The sequence below is a fragment of the Lasioglossum baleicum genome, chromosome 6 (assembly GCF_051020765.1).
Source record: "Lasioglossum baleicum chromosome 6, iyLasBale1, whole genome shotgun sequence".
Taxonomy (NCBI): Eukaryota; Metazoa; Arthropoda; class Insecta; order Hymenoptera; family Halictidae; genus Lasioglossum; species Lasioglossum baleicum.
In genome coordinates this window covers 15,753,774-15,771,045 of record NC_134934.1, presented here as the reverse complement: position 1 = coordinate 15,771,045, position 17,272 = coordinate 15,753,774, and the positions used below count along the sequence as shown (strand labels likewise).

The window sequence follows — 17,272 nt, the reverse complement described above, 5'->3', positions numbered from 1 at the left end:
ACTCGTTATACATTAACACTACATTCTTTCCAAATCGCATTATCATTTCAAAATTACGAACAATTCAATATCAACATGAAAGGACTAATCTATAACTCCCCTCTTTGGCTTCCAAACCAATTAATCTTAAAGAGAATATAAAACAACAGTAACGTTAAAATAAATTCCACCGGTATCAAAAAATAATCAAAACTCTAAAGTTGTGTAACACACGTCCACAAAAATGAGAAAAGATTCGCCGATCTTTTTACTGAACTGAACACTTACAAAATGATGGATGTTTCACTTACACACGCAAACGCACACATCATTTTTATAGATCTAAAATCGTTAATAACCAAGGATCACGGCGAAAAACATTGGAGTTGGGTAAAGCAAATCCCACAGATAACAGAGCGACAGTTCGTCAAGTATATACGTGCGGGACAATTCTTTCACATGCCAATAGATTCCTTAAAAAAAGTACACCGTTCGTTAACAAATACGTTTTACCCACCTCCAGATGAGATCCCTGCCTAAATCCACGTTTAAAGTTTTGCAGAGTATGTAGTATTCTAGTTGATAGGCGCAAGCTCATGCTGATCAGTCTGTTATGCGAACGAATGGAACTGAGGGTAACAATGAAATGTAGACAGAACAGTAATATGCGATGAACAATCGTCGATATATCCGTGCAAGGAACATTCGCTACGATGGAAAAAAGGACAAAGACAAAGAAAGTACTGTGCAGAAGTGACTAGTTGGCCAGGCAGGGTTCTGATTTGTCACCGATATCCCCACCACTGTTCGCCCACTATTATACATACAATATTCCCTCTGCAGCTTCGCGCAACTCGTGCGACGCTCGGGAATACTTGAAACCTTTTTCTTTTCATTTAATTATCTGTAGACTGCGGATCTGTATGCATTTATGAAGCAACTGGTTGGGTGAAATATAAAACAGTAAAGGATTAGACAAATTTCAGAATATCGTAATGTTGTGTTTAATGTAACAAAGTCATTAAGGGATGAAATGAATTTTTATTTTATTCCTGCCTCCTACAATCAATGCAGAACATTTTTATTTTGCATAAAGATCCGCAGTCTAATTATCTGTTTTCATAATTAACACGTTCCGTGCCGCGTGTACCACTGACGTATTTATTTAATGCGCTAGAAACATATACACTCCTCAAAACAATTAAGGGATCACTTGTGCGAATCCGAAAAATTGGTCCCACTTTACGTGATCATAACTCCGTCAAAAATTGCCGCATCGATATCATTAAACAATGGTTTGAAAGCCTGAAACCTCTAGTTTCAGATCCTCTAGTTTCAAATTGTTGCTATGTTGGTTTTTTACAAAGTTATAGTGAGATAAAGACAACATTGACGGTTAACAAAGATTTTGTGCAACTTTGGAACGTCATACGGGGAGCAACAAATTTTTTTGATAAATCGCGTTAATACCATTTGAAAGGGCCATCTTTCCTGTGTAAATTGTGTGGTTGTTGAATATTGTACGATTTTTTTTATTCGAGTTATTCTCGAATAAAAAAAGAAGAATCTGGTCTCAAAATTTGAAATCAGCGTGAAAAAATCTACGGGAAATGATATATAGCATGTTAAAAAAAAATTCTCCGCGCGTGGTACTGGAGAAACCACATTTTCTTGAAATTCTACATGTTTAACGAATTTTCTTAACGTTAAAAAACGTTCGTACCATAATCTCCCTATTTTTCCCATATTCTGCAAAGTTTCAGCTTTAATTTTAAAAAAATTTCATCGCTCTACCTCATTTCTATCGAAAGTTCTTTGATTTTGAATCGAGTTTGGTCCACATTTGCCACTGTGGACCGGCGCGGCGCGGCGCGCTAATTTCTGCGAAGCACTAACTTCAAACACAGCTGCCATAGGTAAAAAATTGTCGCAGCGAGTTCATAGGGTACTCAATCGAATCGGCAGAATCTCTGCTTCAATCTGATATTCGGATCATGGTATTGCGATCATTTCTCGCCGAGATACAGCGACTTAAAGGAAAAATGGAAATTGTGCATTTTTTAAGCATATTTTCAGAAACACTTGCTATATCGAAATGTTAATGAAATTGAAAAAACAAAAGGAGTACCTTGAAGAGAAAGAAGTGCTCTTTCTATTGCTTTTTGCACAAGATTCTACGATAATTTTTTCACTTTCTGGAGCCAGTTAAAGTTAAAAAGCCCATATTTACTTCAATGTTGAATAACTCGAATAAAAAAAATCTCACAATATTCAACAACCACACAATTTACACAGAAAAGATAGCCCTTCGAAATGATATTAACGGGATTTATAAAAAAAATTTGTTGCTCCCCTTGTGATGTTCCAAAGTTGCACAAAATCTTTGTTAACCGTCAATGTTGTCTTCATCTCGCCATAACTTTGTAAAAAACCAACATAGCAACAATTTGAAACAGAGCATCTGAAACTAGAGGTTTCAGGCTTTCAAACCATTGTTTAACGATATCGATACAGCAAGTTTTGACGGAGTTATGATCACGTAAAGTGGGACCGATTTTTCGGGTTCGCACAAGTGATCTCTTAATTGTTTTGAGGAGTGTATTTCATAACAAGTTTAACCCTGTAGATTATATTTCCACCAAAAGACGGTGGCAAAGCACATGAGTTTGCTTAATTGTCGAGCAAAAACGGCTCGGCCAGGAACGTGTTAATGTTACGTAGCACGGGTGACCGCTTTATCCAATAAAATTCGGCTAGAACCGAAAATACATGTGGAATGACAGAATCGGACGAATTTCTGCCGGATTCCTGCCCTGAGGACTTCTTGTGAGGCACGGAGAGTACATTGGTGGGGTAATTCTCGGCACGTGACGTCATGTGATCCCTTGGAGGGACTTAGAGGAACCGAAGAAGGTGATACGTATACACGTGTCCCTGCGAATGTCCGGTGTTTCAGCCAACTGGTTCACCTCTGCACAATGGTGAATCCGAGACATAGCACTTGGGAAGTATGGAGTATCTGGTGTATATGTGTGGGTTCGTTGAATAAGGACAACCCATTATCGAATTTACCTGTCCTCTCGTGTCGCCTGGTCGCTTCGACTCCGTTTCTAACGTCCTCGACGTCAATTCTCGTCGACGCGACGCAACCGTTAGCCGTTTTCGTGGTGGCAGGCTTTCCGCGCGAAGAGATCGTCTCGTTCTCACGTCGGCCGAGCATGCTTACCTGCTCGTTGGACCTGCGCAGGACCGTCTTACCGGTGTTAGGGTCGAGCAAACCGTTAATCACCGTTGTAATGATCGTACCGGAATCAGCGGCCGGGTACACATATGTGTCGGACTCGGGCCCCTTACCGGACCTCATCGACGACCTCGCCGACACCTTCGAGCTCTTTATTATCAGGACAGTCGACCTGACCACCTTCGGACTCTTTTCGAGAGCGTTGATACGCTCCCGAACGACGTTATCGATGTCACGGCCGACTAATTCCTCGGAGCCTATCACTATCTTTTGACTGTACAACGGTTGCGGTCGATTCAGCGTGCTCTTGGGAAATTTCAGTCTAACTTTCGCACGGTTTGTGGTGGTGTTGGAGGTGGTGGTAGTGGTGGTGGTGGCGGTGGTGTTGTGGGTGGCACTCGCATGCGTATCATTTTCGTCTACGGCTAAACAAACAGAAAGAAAAGGAAAAGACAAATCAACGATCTAAGAAGCCAAAGAAGCGGCGAGATTCGGTACACTTTTGTCTCTCTTTCTCTCCGTTTTTTCTTTTTTTGGGTTTTTTGTATTTTTTTTTTAGTCCCTCCGCGGTGCTCCGACTAGGAAGATTTTCGTTATCTCTTGAAAAGTGTCGCTTGAGGTAATATCGAACTCTATCGCTATTCGATCATAGTAGTGGGTCCCGTAGTGCGCACAGCTCGGAGATTTCGATGCTTGACGATTGTACTGTTACGCGTTTTCTGAACGCAAATCAGTGCGATCTAAGTCGATAATGTCGCTGCCATAAAATATGACAAGTAAAAGGATTAACTCCTTTGTTTCTCTCGTCTTCGTTTCTTCCAATCGTGGCTGTAAGATAAGGCTGCAAGATAAGTGGTAAAATAATGTTCCCGCCCTTTCACGACACCATTGGACGAGATATTGTCATCGTTTCATCGGTCCACAATTTTCTTATTTTGTCAAACTGTTCGTTTTACTCTCTTTCTCTCTTGGCAAACTACAAGAAGGTTTGATTATGTATCTACTGATAGGGGGAATTTTGGTAACCCGAAATTTCTCATTTTTTGCATAATTAAAAAAACTTACACCACTTTAATAATTATCGGCAAATATTTAAATCTAAATTCAAATTCAACTTTGAATCATTATTACCTTATACTGCGGTACAAAATATTCTTCCGTGTTCAGAAATTCCTTCTCACTACTTTTCCGGAAAGTTTTCCTAAGAAACCTACGAAATTTTCACTCTACAATTTTTCCCAGGTACATTACAGCGAGCGCAAACAAGTATTATTGTCTGAGGGATGTTCTCGTCCCAAAGAAATAAGTGCAAACGTGGTAAAAGTTGTTTGATCATTCCATTGGAGCTCCTCACTTGGAAAGTTGAAAGATTCGAATGTCCGTGTTACTAAAGTTTGTTAGGAAGCTCGATTCTAACTGTGTGAGTTTGGGAAGAAGGTGAGAGACCGAGTGGATCTAATGGCTACTTCAGAAAGATTTTCTCTGGAACGCTGCAGAGAGATCTTCATAAACACGAGGGATAGTGGAAGTGACAGTGCAATTAAATAACCAGACATATTGATTAAACTTATGTAATCCTGGTAGAATCTTATTAAGTGGGTCGGACTTGGGCGACTAGCGGCAGAGTTCTTCTAATACTCGGTAGACCTGTACTATCAATTAATCGTGTGCATAACGTGGCGGAGATAATGATGTAATTACAAAACGTGTCTTCAAGTACTATGTCTAATCTATTATATTCACAATCTAACGAATTTCTATGTCATACAAGCTGATTAAGAGTGGACGCTAAAAAGCCTCTCTAAAATTCTATGCTAACAATCTGAATGTTCTAAAGAAGTTAAAGATACTTGGTATTTGTACAGGAATTTGGTACTGGGTGCCAATTAAGGGTTAATGAAACCTAGAACTTGATGCTAATATGGCGCACTATGAAAACCATTACTGTACGTTGCTTATGAAATAAACCGTTTCATTAAAATTTTCTAAATTAGTAATTTAGAAAGTGTAATCGTTTGTTAGATTTGTTAGTTTGTTGCTCATTCATGTTACAGTGTAATCGTTTAGTTAGTTTCTCGTGACTATTCCTTTCTTCTCGAACAGAAAACAGAAACGAAGAAAACATATAGCAGCCCCAGAATTTTAGAACTGGAGTACTGTCAAAGACTATCAGGTATAGCAATCGTATAACTTCGTATAGCCTTATACATGCGTGTATAAGTGCAACGTATCGTGACGCATGGTTTTCCACCAAATCAAACTGAAAAATACATGCGAATGTATGTATATATATTTATGTATCGGGTACATGCATATGGCAGATGATATTGAACTTTGGCTGTACAAAATGATTAGATACATTTGCAGAAATAAAACGGAGTATTTATAGAAAACAATAAATGTTCTCAAGCTGCGTATGCAATCCAGCTCTACCTTCTACAAATAAGAAATTCATTTATTCCAAGCTCTAGATATCGTAGTAAATATTATTTAACAAAATTAGACTCGAACATGTGTTCTGCTTCCTAATTAAAAAATCTTTCCATCAGGTCTCTAACTTATTATATATAACTCTAAATTATTGTAATCCACAATTTATGTCTCTTTGTAAATAAGTACAGTAGTGTTCCGATCAATGCTGAAACTCAATATGTATCTTTTAAAAGAGAGAAACGTTAATGCACCTATCCCTTCAGAATAATCTGTTTTCCTGTTTTATGACTTTTCCCATTGTTCTAGTATCTGCAGCTTGAAGCGAGAAGCACACAAAGTAAAAATAAGCAGCGTGGAGCTTTGTACTTACAGACGAACCTGAACTCTTGTATTCCATCTAGCACACGTTAATCATGTTTACGCAACAACGTGAATGCTCACAGGGATTGGTAAAACACTAATAAATAATAAATCAATTTCAATCGTAATTGTCTATAGATTGTATCGATTACAATATCGATAGTCAAGGGCGATAGTAATCCAAAAATTTCAAGATTCGCGACGCCTTTCGGAACACTACTGCACGCATAAACAAGTTCAATGTTTCTCTTCGGAAGAAGCGTATTCAGAGGGAAGCTTGTTTTATCGTTTACAGACGTTTTAGTTACTTACGGTTCTCATTATACGATATCAGATTAACGTAACATTTATATATTATATATATATATATACATGAAATAAGTAGATATTGTTAAAAGCCATGCGTCTCGAGTCGAAAGAAAGGGATAAAAAGTGGAAGAAAAACAAGACGACTAAACGTTCAAGGAACTAACCATTGTTTCTCCTGGCATGAATCTCTTGGTCCTCCGAAACTGTTTCCAGAAGTGGCAAAGTGTTGTCTGGACAGTAAGGCGTGCTAAACGGAATTCCGGAACCGCCTTCTGACATTCCAGCATCGTCTAAGCCTGTGCAATGGCCGCTTCGAGGCAGACTCGAATATCCTGCAATGCAAACATAACGAATCTAAGCTTTCCGTTTCGTATTTAACATGAAAGGCATCGTTGAAAGTGGCTGGTAGTTTGTCCTATAAAAATTACAAGACTGGGTTCACTTAATAAAGCTTTTTGATAAGGTAAATTTCCTCTGAAGAGGTACACCCTGTGGTAGTGAAGATTTTGTAAACATGACCAGAGTACCTAGAGTGACTTGTTAGATTCACTCTAGTCGCGTCGGCTGGTTTACTGCTTCTACTTTTATTTTCGGTTTCGGAAGTGTACTGCGGCATTTGTTTTTACAGTAAATGCCCCTTCGTTGTCCAAAAGCCGTGGTTTGCACGGACAACGATCGTGCCCGGACACCACTTTTGATTTATGGCTGCGCACAGTGGGCTGTATGCCCGATTTCAGCAACCACAGCTAGTTCAAAATTCGCTCAATATTGAAACTGCTGTAACTTTGCTACAATTTATTCAAATTTGATGAAAAAACAACCATTTTAAAGCTTGAGATTTCTATGTTTTGTACTGTATACTGTTTTTGCTGAAACGGATGTTTTGTGTGCAAAATTTGTCCATAAGGAGCGTATTAGATTGTAAAGTTCGTAGCTATTTTTCAATCAAGTACTGCGGATTATAATCAATATGTTAACGTTATTCGTGGATTTTATGTACACTATCGAAAAGTGTAATGATTTACAATTAAAATATCTTTTTAAAATAGTTATTACAAAGAATAATCTCCGTTATTTATAATAGTATGGAAAAATGTTATGAACAAAATTTGCACGGTTCAGAGGGGGACATGTTGTGACATAAACATTTTCTGCGTGGGTGGAGGCATAGAGGAGATTTCAAGGTCACCTTGATTTTTTTAAACAGAATGTCCTTTTTTTTATACCATAGATCGATAGAGTATCAAATTCTGAGTATAAAAGTGTTAACCTTCGTAATGTCCTAAACCTAATAGTTAACGAGATATTATCAAAAGATGAAAGAAAATTATTTCGATAATATCTCGTTAATTATTAGATTTAAGACATATGGAGGTCAATACATTTTTACTCAGAATTCGATAGTCTATCTATATATCTATATATTTTAATTTTTTATGTAAAAATACATAATGAACCTATGTTTATTTCGTAACTAAAATTCAAGTGTTGTAATAAATAATTTGTAATTGACATTAATTAACGTTGTGTTATTCAATTGAGCTGTGTATTTTGTTAATTATAATAGAATGAATAAATAATAATAAGTAAAATCAAAAATACTGCATCAAACGCAACATTATGTCAACAAATTGAAGTGAACCTATCATTATTTCGGCCACAGTACTACATTCTTTATTTTTTTCTAGATAAAAAAATTTTTTATTTTGCATTCTTTTTTACGGAACTTTTACCAACGTATTTGGGAGATTTTTCTAATTAAAATGAGTCTAAATACGGCATAATTTGGACCATATTAACTTATTTAAAAGAGTAACGCTATCCGTAGAGACGAAAGTCGCACTATGCGAGGGAAGACTGTATAACGAAAGCATATGCAAAGTTTTACACTGATTTCATTTGTTTTCTCTATGAAAATAATGCTAGGGAGGTGTTTCTTGAAAGGGGAAAGAAATTGGTCGTGTAAAAAGATTTGTTCGAGTTTGTTGGCAGAGGAATACGTTCGCATATACTGACTTATTTCGACGGGGTCTTGACTAGGAGTACTCGGCGTGACTGGTACGCTGCTGGCTTTTCTTCTGACACGGGAAGTTTGGCATCGTTCCGTCGGTGAATCTTCTTTCCGACGTGGACTCATCTCTTCCAACACTTCTCTCTCCGTTCGCCCTGTGTATTTAAACTTCGTGCCCCAGGAGAATATGGATCCTCCGCTTACGACGGGCGCGTCCGCAGCACTTGGCAATCTAAGAATAAAGAGATATTCGTACGGATAATTCAGCCGCCTCGTGGCCAACTGTGACATATCAAATGTGCAATTGTGCTACACGTCTCCGTAATAACAGTTTCAATCTAACATATTTTGCAGAGGTGTGCGAGTACCCGAGCCTCGGATCGGATACGGTCGGGTCGAAATTCCAACAGTTTAGAAAGTTCGGGTGTAACAGAAAAGTGTCAGATTTTTTTTAGCAAAAGCTGAACCAGTAGATTACTAAGATTAGATCTTGGATTTTCGGCATTTTCTCGTCGAAATCTACAGGGCTGCGTAAAAAAAGTTAAGAATTTCTGGTTCCCTCGTGTGAAGTTTAATCCCTAGCTTTATAAACTTTCGGGATTACGTTCCAATCCCGAGCAAATTTTTCCGACTCGAGCCAAACCCAAAATTTCGGGTACCCGCACACCCCTAATATTTTGTTTCGCGGCAATGCTTCAGGCTAAGGTCGCGCGAGGCATGGATGATAAATATGGCGAATGTTAGTTTTATAGACGCATGTGCTTTTATTATCGTGAAACCGAAACAGTGTCGTACTGTCGCTTGTAAGAAGTATTACGATGTTATGATCACCGTAACCTATTACCTATAACTTCATGTATTCTTGATTATACGCAAATGTTCGGTTACGTAATTTAGCGAAACCTACAGCGAACTTTTGAGTAACAAAGCGCGTTTAATTTATATCATAAATTATAGAGATTATAATCTCATCTTCGTGGTCTGAAAAATGCGTGAAATTCATTATCAAGGAACAGCCAGAGAAAGAGAAATTTTTAATTAAGCTTTTTCATCCGCCAGACATCCTCGCGACGGTATTATTACGTGTTCATTCCGTGAATTATAATTTTATTTAGGTGAGAAGAAAAAGATCGTATTTCCTTTAGAAATAAACGAATAATATGCATTTCGCACCTCTGTAACTCGACACCGCAAGTAAAACGTATAAATGTTTGAATAATTCACAGTAATGTGAACATCTAGGACGTGTTTAATCTATTTCGATGTTAATTGAACCAAGAACAGCAGGTAACATTAATTACAAAGTCAGCGAATAGAGGAATTTAATTTTCCTTCTGTACGAATTTCCAGAAAATTATATTAATACGTATAATGTTGCGTTAAGCTCTTTAACCGAACACTGTTGTTCAAACGTTACATCGACCAGCTCGTATCGCAATTAAATATAAATCTCGCTCGTTTTTTAATCGAATCGTGTCTAACAGAAGGTTATTCCCTATTTTCGTTGTAAACAGACTGCAGATTTTATGCAATTCTGCTAAATGTAAACGAAGAAAGATAAATTATCATTTCATTCACATTTCAATCGCATCGAAAAACGTGTCTGACCTTTAATAAAACAAATGTTGTATGAACATCCACGGTTTAGCTAAATGTATCCTGTTTTCTCAAAATGCATGAGAATCGGTACGAGAAAAGTGTTCCGTTATACAGAAGACATATCGTTGTGATTCTCGATTAATCTTCGGCGAGCGGACATTTTGAAAAATCTCATGATTATTAGAAACTATATAGACATTATAAACCTGATTAGGTAGGAGATATTTAGGCGAACCACCCTGTACAACAAACAAATCGAGTTCGATAAAAGTTGGATGAAGGAGGTTGGGTCGAGATGGACCCAGCCGCCGCGCCGCCGTCCGTAGCTTAATTCAGAAGCAGAAGATTTCTAGTATGCTAGGTGTGCAGAGGATAAATGATCGAAGTTGCATCGAGGATGTGGTAAAATCGTTTAGGGGATTAGATAGTATTAAGACACAATTGTTACTTCCATGATTCAAAAAGCATACAGGGTTCTAGAGGGTGGTGTATTACGCGCTACTACCGAGTACCATAATTTCGTCCGCATACTAAACGCCGCGCCGGGGAATAGAGTGCTTGAAGCTGCGATCGTCCGTGCGTAGACATTGAAAGCGATTCAGCTGAATAAAAGAATACATACGTGAAAAATAACATTTGCTCGATGGCGCATCTCCATATGTGGCGACAGTTAGGCCCCGTGGGACACTTAAACCCAACAGTGTGCTTTTTCTGAAAATTGCGGGGAAAAAACGTTGCACTAAGAAACCTCTACACTATCGTACGCTGGATTCAATGGACTACAAACTACATGTATAAACTGTGTCAACACATTAAAAATCGTTTCCGAATCATCACTAGCACTCGGACACTAATCACTCCGCTTTAAACGTATCTTTCAAAACGAATCGATTCAAGCCGACACTGAAACAACACACGGAGCTTTAGGCCTCGTACAGACTAGAACATTTCGGCGAGCAGCGCCGCGAACCGCGCATTTCGACGAACGGCGATCTTTACGGATTTGTGCTATTTCCAGATTTTTTTGCGAACAACTATGGGAGCTGCAGCGGCGTATACTACAGAAAGAAATACAGAAAATGTTGGCAGTTTATTGAGTGAATTAAAAATTCAAAGTGAAATGTTCAGGTCTGTACGAAGCATTAAAGACATCAGATTCGAGATTAAATGACTTGAATTTTTGGAGATGTTGCAACATGATGAATTTCTGTCTTTATATGATTCTACGATACATATTCTGAATAAAAACGGAAGGGTTAAGTTCCGAGAGCGCGTTCCGTAAACAACAAGGTTGGTCACACATCAAGCCCTTTTCGGTTTGGATGAGCGTTCCAAGTTGTGAAAATCACACACGTCTTGATATGTAAATACTAGAGGTGTGCGGGAACCCGGGAATTCCCGAATCCCGATGTCGGGAACGGGATGGGAAGCTTCGTATCATGTCGGGACGGGATCCCAAAAATCTTGAGTTTTTCCCGAGAATATTCGGGATTCCCGGTGGTGTTCGGGTTTCCCGTGAATTTTTTCGGGATTTCTGCAGGGGTGTGCGAGATTCCCGAAAATGTTCGGAATTCCCGATAATATCCGAGATTCCCGAGAATTTTCGGGATTCCGAAATTCTTTCTTTTAATATTGTTTTTTAGTCTTTATCTATGCTAGAAGAGTCTTCATTATAATCTCAGGCTAAGTTTCGGATTACGTCGTTGCAATGTTTTCATAGCAAGGGCCTCTTTAATAATTTGAGGCAAATTATGAAGTAGAAATGTAATTTTTTCAGATAATTTAAATCACCGATGTCTTTGTTAATAAAAATTTCTGTATATTTCTTCACATTTATTCTTTATATTATGAATATTTAGGATATGCTATCTATCCTGCAAACAGATTTGTAAGTGCCACCCGTTCGCGTTCGTGCGCGCGGCGTTCGTGGCACCGTTCGTCGAAAAGTTCGTCGAAATGTCATAACATCTCCAAAAATTCAAGTCATTTAATCTCGAATCTGATGTCCTTAAAATGCTTCGTACAGACCTGAACATTTCAACTCGATAAACTGCCAACATTTTCTGTATTTCTTTGTGTAGTATACGCCGCTGCAGCTCCCATAGTTGTTCGCAAGAAAATCTGGAAATAGTACAAATCCGTAAAGATCGCCGTTCGTCGAAATGTACGTCGAAATGCGCGGTTCGCCACGAGGTTCGCAACGGTATTCGTCGAAATGTTCTAGTCTGTACGAGGCCTTAGGAAAATTGTTTAGTTAACGGACAAAAATTCCGATCGATCTTGCTGATCGTCGTCCGATCAGGTTGCTGCACGTGTAATTATGAAACCGAACAAATATTTCTATAAACAAGAAAGAATATTTTTCACAAAACTGTAACGACGTGTCCAATTCTCAAGTAACAAGATTGGCCAGTTTGACGCGCAACAACTTGACAACAACAGAAAAGAATATCCAAGGGAAATGGCAAAAGTTAACAACAAACTGTTTCCACGAAAATTCTTAACGATTAGTATTACACGAGTACTACTTGAAACTTAAGTGTACTATAATACACACCACTGAAACATTGTCACTACAAATGTAATAATTTCGTAATTGTTTGTTACTTACACACATTTGTACTGATATCGTAATATCAACGGTACAACATTTAAGAAGTGAATATTAGTTATAGATAGTAACAATCACTACGTGATTTCGTAGAGTTTTCACTTAGTGTTTAACCCCTTGAAGCGGAAGAATCAGTTCGATAATGGATATAATTGAGTAGAAGCTCGAATAGGAAGCTTCGTTTTCGAGAATTTCATGTTCGACTCAGAGTCGTCAGATGAGGGGAGGGAACAGGATAAGGGGAAAAAGTTACCCCCTCTCTGCCAGTATCGTGGAGTGGGGACACAAGTCTTACTTAATCTGACGACTCTGGCTCGACTACTGTTTCGCTGATGCGTCTGGGCAAAACTCGCATAATCTACTTACTGTAAGCATAAACGCGTTGCATCCTGCAGTGATTCTCATCACTAGACTGCGGATGTTTATGCAATTTTCAATTTTTGTAAACAAATTTTAAGAAAGCGGTACGAAACGAAATTCTATCTTCCTTGGTAATAGCATTTGTAGATCCAAAATAAATAAAAATCGTAGTAAATTCTGTTGAATTTAATACTCCAGCATTTTTTGAAAATTTTCAGAAGCCATATAAATGCATCAAGAACCGCAGTCTATTTATCACTCGTGTATGCATGAACTATTTGAAGAATGTACAACAAGTTTATTTCGAAAATTGTTCAAACTGTTCCGATTCTGCAACGACAGTAACAACAGATTGATTAAAAGTCGACCATATTGGTACAAATAAAATAATATAAATCAACAAGCAGATAACCAAACATTGTGTGGAACAAAAAATACTTTTCATTTAAAATGTAGAAAATTGAAATTTACAGTAAACACACGTACAATATGAAACTTTGAAAGTCGACTTTCTCGAAAACGAAGCATCGCAAAATCTTTTCCGTGTTCGAGGAGAGCTGCAGAAACCATACCATGCAAGATGTAAATATGATTATTATATTAAAATTCGTATTTTACACTGCGCACGACCACGAACAATAAATATTTGCAAGCAATAAGTTCCCGTCGGATCTCTCCACGTTCTAGAATAATTGGAAATGGGATTTCACTGTTTCTACAAACCTGCAAAGTGTCACGAATGCGTGACAGATTATAACGAGAATTAACGCGTTACGTAAACCACGTTTGCACGAGTTTTCACGCGAGTCACACTTCAAATATTTCTTTAAAAAACGGAGAATATTCTGCGGGGATCCGAAATTGATGTTAGAAAATCGTAGATAGTACAGGCGCGCCACAGAAATGATTAAAACAGCTTTTTCGTAAATAAAAGCTAAAAGAGATTTATAACATATTTGAATTTCATGAAAATCCGTGAGGAAGTAACGTTCCGACAAGTGTACCTTTTAATTTAGTGGGAAATTAAGTCGATGGTTTCTTGGACACGGTTATAAATGAACTGAAAAAGTATATTTTCAGGGTAAATGGCTTGTAACAATTTATGTGGCGAACCGTGCGCAATGAAATCGCGCGATTGCACAAGCGACCACCGCCGTGTGATTCTTTAAAACGTTTCTGTCGTGCGCGGAAACAATAAACGATATCGAAGTTTTTCGTTTTATACGTTTCGATAGCATAAAGGAGAATTGATAGGACACGATTTCAGTGAACGGTGGATACGTGTTCGGCGGGTCTCCTCGGTTCGAAACGATCGTGGACAGGTTTCCGGCACAAGGGGTTAAAAAGAGATCCAGGAGACGAAAGCAAATTACCGATTTAAACGACTTCAAACAACGGCGTGGTTTCATTGATATATCTGGCCACAACAGCTTTAGTCGGAGCTTCTAGCGGTAATAACACAATAGCCTTGTCCATTCGCACACTAATGACCGAATTATTTCGGATACGAACAATTCGATCGTGATACGTGACAACAATCAGACTAATATATACTTCGAAAAAACTATGTTAAGAAAACATGTATAACCCGTGCAACTGCTACGAAACGACTCACCTTCGTCCTCACGTCCTGAATAGGCCCAGCAGTGGAAAATAATAAGATTAGTTGAACCCGTAACAATATCGAGCGGGCAATATACATCTACGAACCGACGCGAGGCACTCTCTCTTTCTCTCTCATACGGAATATTTTAAAGGGGAAGAAAATGATGCGTGCTCCAGTTTCGCTCATGCTCGCGATCGGAAAGCGTTGCAACTTCCACGAATTTTCAAGACGAATGTAAAGTTATGACCACGTTCAAGCAATATCTAGCAACATTTTCAAAAACATTTTTAAAACATTTTTAGAAAATGAAACGGTGGAGAACCAAGTCAGAAATAGATGTTGAAATAATCGCTCGCTTGTATTAATTTCAGTGATGACTATACTGCGGATTTTGCTGCATTTATCAAGACATTAGCTGGGTGAAATATGAAACAGTAAAAGATCAGAGAAATCTAAGAATATTGTTGTAATATTTTCAATGTAAAAACTCTATTAAGCGATGAAATAAATTGCAAAGAGAGAGTTGAAGTAGTAGAGAGTCAAGTTTTCGATAACCGCGGAGCTTTTATGGAATTGTTATATTTCAGACGAGTGGAAGACTTGTCGAGTGAATAATCCTATAAACTACCAGTTCAGTCACTGGGTCATGGTTGTTGTCCCATATGGAGGAAACAGTTCTAGCGATAAGTGTGTGATCATTATGTAAAATTGAATTTTCTACGTTCTTGCGAATGAACAAAAATATTAAACTTTGTGTGAATTCTGAGTAAGTAAAAGTGAAACAGGATCGTGAATGAACATTCACTGCTTTTACTGCAATTAAATATACACTGAACGAATGCATTTGCCATCAGCGTTTTCTTGTTGATTAGCTTTACGTTTCTTTAGATAAGGTGACTGATTCATCTCCTAAAAGAGGAGGTTTTAAAAATTGATACAATACCTCGTACAATACTTAAATGTTTAGTAATCGATTAGATACCAACGCATTTAATAATTTAAACTATATTCTGAAGAATGGTACAGCAATTTTTAGATTCGCATTCGTCTAAAAAGCATAAGAATGATTGCATCGCGGGCAAGCAGGTATTTGTTCCTGGCAAGTATGTAATAACATTGTAGCACAGGTGTCGTGCGTCGAATACTATAGTTAACCAGTTAACTCGGAAGCTCGCGTGCGGTGATAAACGCGAATGGCTGCAGCTCGACACGAATACGACCATAATCGTCGAGTTCACGGCTTTTCGGCCACATCGTGTCCGAGAACCACGATTTGCTAAATGTGAATGTCGCATAAAGTTTCGATTCACCCGCCTAGCTCGCTTCATTATTATAAGATAACTGTAAAATTTCTATCATGATATTCTTATTATTAGTATATATTTTTCTCTCATTGCTCATCTCCAGAATTTTTGGAAAAATTGTGATACTTAATAGTTTGAAGAAACAGGGTTTGACAATTCGAGGGTTTCATTATCTATCACCCTAGCCGGCTGACCGCAGGTAGTCTTTTTCAACAGACGACGCTCGCGCGTGAATACTCACATACCGCTAGACCACGTATACGTACGCGAGGATTGCAAGGGTCCGGGATTTCACTTCTGATTTCTCGGTAATGCAAAGACGGGGTTTTTTAGTAGTCAAAATCGCTAGATGAAAGATCAATCTAGGGCGCTGTTTGCCACAAAAGTCCTTCTTTTGCGTTTCCGAGCAATGGTTTCGCAATATTTGGCTGGATGTTGCCCGTCGCATGTTGCCCGTCAGATGACGCTGCAGTCACACCGGCATACTAGCCTCTCCGACGGGCAGCATGCAGCCGAATATTCCAAATCCTTGCTCGGGAACTTAAAAGAAGGACTTTTTTGAGGCAAACAGCGCCCTAGATTGATCTTTCATCTACCAATTTTGACTACTAAAAAACCCCGTCTTTGCATTATCGAGAAATCAGAAGTGGAATCCCGGACCCTTGCCATCCTCGCGTACGTATTCGTGGTCTACCGCTGTGTGAGTGTTCACGCGCGAACGTCTGTTGGAAAAGACTCCTTTAACCTTCCGTCGGGCGCAATGTGCTTGACGGGCCCACATTCAAAAAACATGATAAACACCTAATTAAGTTCATTTATACAACTTCTGTTAGGGAAATAGTGCACTTGGTGAGGTCTATACTCGTAGGGCCGCCCTTTTGGTCCCCCCAAGGGTGGAGGTGACTGTTTTCGAGGTACCTAAGAAGTACCTAAATGATCGCGCTGTGCCTCTCAGATCAGTTGTGCCCGACGGAAGGTTAATTACCATTGAGACCTTCCTGTCTAGCACACAACATGTTAAACACTCAACTTCCTTGCGAAGACTATTAATACATTTCTGATTACCTATTTATACTTCAAGCGATAAAAACTAATAGCACGTAATAAATAACAATATCCTCGATGAACACATTGCTATGGAGCAGGTAAAATCGACTAACTGAGTGAATAAGAAGTTGTCTGGTAAAAGAAACGACACTAATCTAGCCGACGTGTCAATTCGTTGCACATACAATTACGTTAAACAAGTTTCTTGCTGAAAGATTACTCTAAACTTGCTGGCTATTTGATAATACTTTATTCTGCTTATCGACGTCTCTCTATCGTGTGACAAGAGAATACATTTGATCATTTGGCTATTGTACATTTTCTATCCAGTTGGAAACGATAAACATCAAAAAGCTGTTAATCGGAAGTGACATTTACAAATTAGCATACTGATGTGAACCTAACAGCTGAC

General features: G+C 38.5%; 1 protein-coding gene and 1 long non-coding RNA gene across 5 annotated transcripts in view; one reads left to right on the top strand and one right to left on the bottom strand.

The window, feature by feature from the left end:
* The window catches only part of LOC143210006 (uncharacterized), a 64,486-nt gene that overhangs the window by 27,607 nt on the left and 19,607 nt on the right, over window positions 1-17,272 (top strand). The gene's annotated exons all lie outside the window — the stretch shown is intronic.
* Frmd5 (FERM domain containing) overlaps window positions 1-17,272 on the bottom strand; it is a 39,081-nt gene that overhangs the window by 6,028 nt on the left and 15,781 nt on the right. Inside the window, exons 7-12 of one of the 4 annotated variants that reach the window (XR_013009172.1) lie at window positions 14,519-14,533; window positions 10,555-10,643; window positions 8,339-8,565; window positions 6,487-6,654; window positions 3,052-3,645; window positions 497-608 (exon numbers count right to left, since the gene is read on the bottom strand). Coding sequence is in view for 3 of the 4 variants with exons in the window: in XM_076426405.1 (XP_076282520.1) it covers window positions 3,052-3,645; window positions 6,487-6,654; window positions 8,339-8,565; window positions 10,555-10,643; window positions 14,519-14,533 (1,093 nt within the window). In the remaining variant the exon portion in view is untranslated. The remainder of the gene's footprint in view (window positions 1-496; window positions 609-3,051; window positions 3,646-6,486; window positions 6,655-8,338; window positions 8,566-10,554; window positions 10,644-14,518; window positions 14,534-17,272) is intronic. The other 3 variants (XM_076426405.1, XM_076426406.1, XM_076426407.1) reach the window with 3 other exon arrangements.